Source organism: Mercenaria mercenaria, chromosome 14, assembly GCF_021730395.1.
Source record: "Mercenaria mercenaria strain notata chromosome 14, MADL_Memer_1, whole genome shotgun sequence".
In the NCBI taxonomy this organism is placed as follows: Eukaryota; Metazoa; Mollusca; class Bivalvia; order Venerida; family Veneridae; genus Mercenaria; species Mercenaria mercenaria.
The window spans coordinates 61,603,159-61,611,400 of record NC_069374.1 but is presented as its reverse complement, the minus strand read 5'-3'; the positions used below and the strand labels follow the sequence as shown (position 1 = coordinate 61,611,400).

Sequence of the window (8,242 nt, the reverse complement as noted above, 5' to 3'; positions counted from 1 at the left end):
AAATATATGAACAATTATCGCATATCATTTATGGAATTATAAAATAACCATGTGTGTGAGTATGAAAGGTAGTAGGTAGGTTTAAATACTACATACTAAGTAAACAAACATAGTATGAATATATTACGCTAGTAAACTCTGGAAGTTTGTTTGAAACAAATGTTGTTACTTTACAGACATTTAATTGTGATTGCAGTATAGTTAGTTTATATATTTAGCCAAGGTAAAGATGTTTAATGAGAATTTACTAGATTCAGAGCAATATGCAATGATGAAATATTTATGTAGAAGGTGAGCATAGAACATCTTTAATGGGACGTAAAATAAAGGAAAAGCTTTGTTTAAGTAAATTCTATGCTGCATCGTAATTAAATGTAAATCAAAAATAGAAACCTGTTGATAATTATCTAATAGTTATAATCTTACATAACTGAAAACAGTAATGATTAAACAAACTTATAACCGAAAGCACAATCATCTCACAGGGACTTGTACTTATGACCCTTCAAAATTATAATTTAGCATACTTAAATATAATTCTATATGTATCCTTCTGAATGAGTGCATACTTTTATTTCTAGTGACCTCATCTCTTGCTATTTAACACAGCTGGACATAACTATAGAATAAAAGAGTATATTTATATCTAATTTATCTTTGACATTTTATAAGTTACTTTCTCCTTTTCGTTGCTGTTGTTTTGACACTATTAACCCCCCATTTAAATTGATGTGTAGTCGCTAAACCCTTTAACCATGAAATATTTAAACCGCTGTATGAAACTCAACAATAAATTTGCTTCTATCATTTTCTTGTCATTGTTTTAACATATGTTCGTATATATCTTCTCTGTATTAGTTTATCTCTGTATTAGTTTATACCTGTAAATATGTATCAAAATGTCTGCTCACAACAACACTAAGCTCCAATAGCACAACTTTGCACGATATGAAACTATGTACGGGTATGATATATCAAACATACTGTGGTAAGATGTGCCCTAGTGCTTAATATGCAACAGCCTTTTCTACAATTCGAGAATGCATTTATTAACCCAATACCTCATATACACTTAGCCTATTTAGCCTTATCAGATCCATATAGATGTAACAGTACTGATTTTTGATAACCAATACACTCAATACCATTATCTGTTTACTATCTCCATACAGGTTATTGGAAAAATATGCAAAATTTATACCTGTGTTATTTAAATCAATATTACACCATGAAGACATATTTTAACCATTTAGTGACCAATATAAATTTTTTTAGAATTAAATTTTCTTTCTGATGGTATAAATGTCATAATTTTATGACAAATATTTACCAAGATAGAAGGCTTTAAACCTAAGACTTTACTATTTCATTTGATATTTTAGCCATTTTGCGTATGTAAATAATTAATTTCAGCCTAAGTTTTTGCACAAACAGTAATTATACAGAAATTAAATATTATTTCTGTCATAAATGTTTTTTTTTGTATTGCATCAAGATAAATGGAAAGCCAGAAAGTTATATATAAAGGGCTTTTCAATTTTAAAAACAAAAGTAAAAACACTTGAGGCAGAAATCAAATTTATTTGTACATGTATCATATTATCGATAACAATATATTCTTTTCTTGTTTTATAATTATGACTTTTGTTTGTACTGTATAAAAAGAAACTTTTTCGTCCCCGCCAAAGGACTCGTCAGGTGGCTTATGGCTACCACGAAAGTTTTTTTTATCAGTTTTTCTTTCTTTTTACCAAAGTCAAAATAATTTCCACAGTGATAAGAGTCCAAAAGCAACGAATAATATATCATAAAATATCACATTTTTTCAGTTTCTGAGTTTTAAATAATTTCCATGTTTAGAAGTTATGCTGCCTTCAGGTTTCGGTTGTGAAAAATGGGCATGGCAACCGTCCTTACACAGATGAACGTTACAAATAGTACAACCATACACAGTTTCCTTCCTCTGATTCAAGTATCGTTTGTGGTATTTACAAGTGGTTCTTTGACCTGGAAGTCGGCTATTAACATGGCCATGAATGTTCTCTTCCAGAAGTACAGGTCTATCAACATCGCCCACAGACCTCTTTCGCTTGGAGTAGCCGCCGATCAATGCACGGAACAATTCCTGCCTGAAGTCCAGTTGGGAGTAACGCTTCTTCTTTGTAATCCGAGTGGATGCAGCTCTATGATGTAGGTATTTACTATGGCGCAGTTCAGGCAAAACTAGAAAAGATACCTCCACCACTTCTTAGAACATCGACCAACATTGTATTTCATCCGGAACTGATCATGGAGATCCACACCACCCATGAACTGGTTGTATGCAAACACTGTATGTGGCTGGTGAAGACAGAGAACTTTTCTTCCGACTCTTCTTTGCGCATCCCTGGTGTCTCTCGAATCACTTAGAGTTGACAGGTGATGAACCAATCGCTTATCCTTCCAAACAGTGGCTGTAAGGTTGGTGTCACCGTACTGAAGAACCTTAGACTCTCCTCGGTTTCTCACATCTCTTGGTTTCTTCAGATCTTTAGGGAAGCCAACTCTGTTCACTCTGACAGTCCCGCATGCATAAAGACCGAAGTCCATGAGGCGTTGAAGTAGTGGCAGACTGGTAAAGTAGTTGTCGAAAAAAAAACCAACGAAATGTGTTTCGAAGATGTTCTGTCAACTTCATCACCACGTTGTATCCTAAGCCATGTTCCGTACGGTTCTCTTGTCGACCCAGATAAACATCAAATTTTGAAAGGTAGGCAGACTTGGCATCGCAAAGCATCCAGACTTTCATACCCCTCTTGATAGGTTTAGCTGGCATATGTTGTCGGAAGGCTTATCGACCAGAAAACTTTATCATTGCCTCATCCACCGAAACCTCCCGACATAAGGTGTAACCCCTCAAAAATGCGTCTGATACTGCACGGATGATTTCTCGAACCTCGTACAGTTTGTCATGACCTGGTCCACCGCGTCGTGGTTCAGCAGCTCGATTTGATGCATGAAAGTACTGTGTTATCTTCTGGAAACGGTTACATGTCATGGCTTGCTGAAAACCGGCGTTTCCTATAAATGGATCTGAAGACCAGTACATGTCTGCTTCAGGTAGCTGACTGATGCCCATCAGGATGTTAATACCCAGGAAGGCTCTCATTTCGGGCTCGGTAACCTCATCCCACTTGTCATCTACAGCACCCTGTTCTGTCATCTTTCATATGGCATAGGAGTTTGTGTACTCTACCAGCTTCCGTATCAGGTCTATCGGAAACATCAGCCAAACGTAATCCAGAGGCGTGGCATGCTAACGGTCGAATCCATCTGGAAGATTGGACCCAGATTGCTCCACAAAGTCATCAAACTGAAAAAAGAAAGGGAAATAATAAACTTATTGCCTCTGGTTGTTTTATTTATTTTATATCAAAAATAAAATATTTTTATTATGAAAGTAAAATATTTTTATTTCAGTTTGTTTAGTCTATTTTTTTTTTATTTTATTTTTTGTCTGCCAAATGCAAAAATAGAGCCATTGCGGTATAGTTGTTTGTTTCATTAGAAATTGAAAACGCACCCTCAGGTTGGTGAAGTTTGGAGTCCACCCATCTGTCCGGGCAGGCTCATCATCTGAGTCAGTATCACTATCAGACGCATGCTCAACAGGCACCTCAATATCTGACTCACCAAAGCCAGAAAAATTAGACTCATCACCAGAATCACTATCAAATAAATGTACCATGGTGATATATTAAGATTATTATTGATAACGATCTAACTCTCAGGGTGTTCTCACACGAACTAAGGACTTATTAATTTTTTGAAATAAGAAAGGAACCAAAACAATGGGCGTGCTATATTGTTTTATTTAATTTCATTGGCTAAAACAAATAAAATGCAATAACCAATCAATTGAAATCTGCACTGGAATCAATCTTGCAGGTGTTCATGGGCCATAAAATTTTAATTAATTAGTTTTGATAAGAAGCATTGATCAAAGATAATCTAATCAGCTTGTAAAAACACTTACTTAAAAACATTGTTGATCTTCATTATCAAAACAGTGCCGACTAACACCCTAATTGGTCTATTTTGATAACAGTGCACAATACACATGCTTCAAAGAGATCGAGGTCAATAAGCATAAATCCCAAAATGCCGACGCGTGCTCTATGGATTTCACAACATTTCATTATGGTTGTTATAGTTACAAAAAAAAAGAGAAATCACATCTTTATTACTGACTAAATCCAAACATTTTTCTCACTACACGTGTAAGTTAGAATGCAAACTAGATGACATATTCTTAGGCCGAGGTCACCTGTGTAACTACACCTGCTAAAAATAGTTACGATATTTTCAGAAAATGATCTGTCCTACTTAATTTCCATATAATGACCCAAGGTAAAAGTTAAATTTAGAAAGCTGTGGAAAAATTCCCCGGTAATTTTCCATCAATAACTTTATTGACGCATGTAAAGTCAATGTGATTTTCGGAAAATACCATCTGATTTAAAAGTGTAAATTGCCGATAACTTTCAGTTTTAACCACATGATTTTCTGAAATCATTTTTGTAGACAGTTTAATCTTCACAAATATGTTTTTGTGGGATTTATTGCCGATGTATTTAATTAATTTTTTGCATTTAAACTATGACAGCGATAAAATGCGTATTCATGGAGAAACAGGCTTATGCGATAAACTGCGTATCTATGGGGGAACAGGCAAACGCGATAAAGTGCGTATCTATGGAGGAACAGGCATACGCGATAAAATGCGTATCTGTGGAGTATAGGGTTAAGTTAAATGATGATCGCAATTTCTCTGACATAGACTGATTTTGCATCTTGGTAAAGAGATCGTGATAAAACAGCGTCAGTAGGGACACAACTGATCGCGCTAAAATCAGATACGAAACGATTATTGTTGCAATAGCAATAGAGTCGAGTGTGACTGACAATTAACAAACGTCCTAGTGCTAACTAGAAGTGTTATAATAATTCTTTTTAGAAAACAAGAGCACCGCAATGCGGAGCAATATAGGGTATGACATATGACCCATAAGTGTGGCCTAGACCTTGAAGTCAGCCATCCGAAGCATACACTATGCATGTCGTTTCGATGTGGTAAACATCTGTGACAAGTGTCTTTAAAATCCTTCAAGAGTTACAGAGCGGACACGAAACAAGAGTGAGTCATATTTGTGAACACTTGTGTAAATTTCTTCGGAATCCTTCGAAGGGTTTAAGAGTTACAGAGAGGACATGGAATTGCTTACGGACGGACGGACAGATGGACACCGGCCTCGTAATATAAAACGTCCCCTTAGGGCTTAGAAAAAAACTTGTTTGTTTTTGTCAAGAGTGGCAATAGCAAATATTGGTGGTTGCAAGAGGCCAACGCTCTGTGGGTAAAAATTACAAACGGCGAAAAAACGTCTTACAATATTTCAAATACGTCTAAATTTGGCAATAAACACAAAATATGCCAAACTACTATCGATGAAACGAATATATAGCAATTCAGTTTTTGGAAGGAAAGGTTAGCATACAAGAGCATTCCTCTTAAGCTATTTTTTAGGGGGAAATGATACTCATCCCTCAGGCTGGTACTTACAGGACCATGATAATCAAGATCTTATTTAGAAGTCCATACCTATTTCATTGCATGTTATCTACGTTGGTTGATTCTGGGTCCTTCAGCGGAAATCAAAAATGACAATTTGAACATGTCAAGGACAGTCACGTTCTCAACTCGTCACATAATCGACCCTTACATGTACGCATACATCCACAATCCTATTGCAACTTTTCGTGGTTATAACTAATAACATTTACAGGTTGCAGCCGGTTTATGATACTTTAAAGACCAAGAAGTATAGAACTAAAATACTTCTTACATGGGTTATATAAGATTAGAATCAAATAGCTACTAATAACAATTCTCTAATTAGGTTGTCTATATTCCGAGAATCTTTGTGAATGGTCGTCATATCTTCTTTGCTGAAAGACAAATGTGATTTCAAGAAAGACACCTTTGACAGTAAGAAATCTGTCGTAGAACTGTTATGAAAATTCTCCAAAAATATTGTTAAATGTTGTGCCAGCCCTTGATAATTGGCAAAATTATCACAGAACTTTCAGGAGTTCTCAGAATGCCAGAATATGGTAAATGATTCATTACACAATCGTGATACCCATCATGAAAAGTTTCCTTCTCACTGACTGGGCTAAAATGACCGACATGTTTTAATATGAAGGTAACAATCCAAACTATATACTATGGAAAGTTTATTGTTTAAAGACTCCATTATTACTCAGTAAAGTTTTGAGATCCTGTGGAAACTATCAATCCTTTCTTTAGAAATGTTTCTATCAAAATAAAACATATCTATCGGCAAAGAAACGTTAGAACAAAGGTAGGAATTCTAATCATTGCATTTGATTCAGTGCGAATGTTAAAAGGCGTTGTAGAGTTCAACGCGATACGAATGGTGAGTCAGCATATTGGTACAGTGTTTATGTGTAGCAGAGACATAAAACACACATAAACAGCTACAGCACTACTAGAATATGATTATATCCGTATATGTTGATGGTATAGCATGTATCAAACAAATATATTCAACAAAAAATAATCTGCTGAAATAAAGTGGGTGGGGTAAGATATATTCTATTATTTCACATTATTAAATTGTTTATATACTTCAATATTGTTATTACGTTACACACATAATGTAAGATGGAAAACTCTATATTTCCTAACTTGGCCGCCATTTTGATGACTCATAGATTGGTCCAGTCGCGGAACTCGGACTGGCGACATGTCTTTTTGTGACAATTAGATCTTGTCTAACAGTTTGGTATATGTCGCCATTAATCTTTTTTCCGATCGCACGGGATCTCCGTTCTGAATACACTATGTACGGATATAGACCAACTGATTCAGTCCTGACACCTGCTGCTGTTTCAAACCCAACAGCGTTCTTAGCATGAAGACTGAACAAAGGAATACAAATAGTTGAACACATCCAGTACATTTTGAGTTTAATCTCAAATGCAATACTAGTAAATGTGGTCACTGGTTGTTATCAGTCTACTAAAATGCAGACTGGTGAAAGGTTTAGCGATAATTTCGACACAATGTAGGTTAGACATGTTAGGAAGCTGGCCCAAATGCACGACAGTATGAGACAGGGTTCACATAGACCAAACAAAACTTGGGAAAACTTTCCCACCTGCACAATGGAGTCCACGATGTTTGGGGATGACACAAAAGACAACGCGGCGGCAAAGTCAACCGCCATTTAGAAGACCTTATCCACATTACAGGCAACCAAGGTAGCGATATTTATGATAATTGGAACTGCGGTTATAATACATGTGATTCTATGTATTTAAAAGTTCAACTGGTTGATGACTGTATATGATATGACAGACACAAGTAGAAAAAATAATTTAAATAATAAAATCTGTAAGAAGATCCTTTGGAAGTATGGAATGCTACCTAGCAGATTCGGTTTGATTGAAAGTCTTTGCCACTTTTATATCATAACCAACTAGAATCAAGATCACAAAACTGAACATATTCGAATGTAAGTAACCAGAATGTAAATATTTCTAGAGTGTTTCGTGTTTTGATAATGGAAACAGAAATGTTTTTATGCCTATGACGTTACCTGCAAGAGCACATTTAATCAAATCAAATAAGTTTATTCTTTTCTTTTCAGAGCAATAGGTCATTCTAAATGATATGTTCAAAATAAAAGTGAAATATTCTACCTCCATATTCTGAGTCAGTCTTTTATGGAAAGCAATGCAACGTGACACAGAAGGTGCAATAGGAATGTTCTTAAATGTAAATTAGGTAAATGTTGTCAGTAGTTATATTTAATCATTTCAAAAAAAAGTTAATCAAATCAAATCAAATAAGTTAATTCTTATTTTTTCAGAGCAATAGGTCATTCTAAATGATATGTTCAAAATAAAAGTGAAATATTCTACCTCCCTATTCTGAGTCAATCTCATATGGAAAGAACCTGCAACGTGACACAGAAGGTACAATAGGAATGTTCTCAAATGTACATTATGTATATGTTGTCAGTAGTTAAATCTGTTGTCAATGTACCATAAAATCCTAAGATACATGTAAAATGTCTTGATTGGTTACTATTCGCGCAAATTAAAGCCTAAGGGACCTTTTGGGTCAATGATGAAAAAGATAGCTTACAATGCTATGAATTGCACGCATCTCTAA

General features: G+C 35.2%; 1 protein-coding gene across 1 annotated transcript; it reads right to left on the bottom strand.

Moving 5' to 3' along the window:
* Positions 1–859: 859 nt before the first annotated feature.
* LOC128548215 (uncharacterized) lies at positions 860–2,589 on the bottom strand. The gene is made up of 2 exons (XM_053522667.1): positions 2,237–2,589; positions 860–881 (listed from the first exon to the last, which is right to left on the bottom strand). Exons 1-2 carry the CDS (start codon positions 2,587–2,589, stop codon positions 860–862), a joined length of 375 nt encoding a protein of 124 aa, XP_053378642.1.
* Between the last annotated feature and the right edge of the window lie 5,653 nt (positions 2,590–8,242).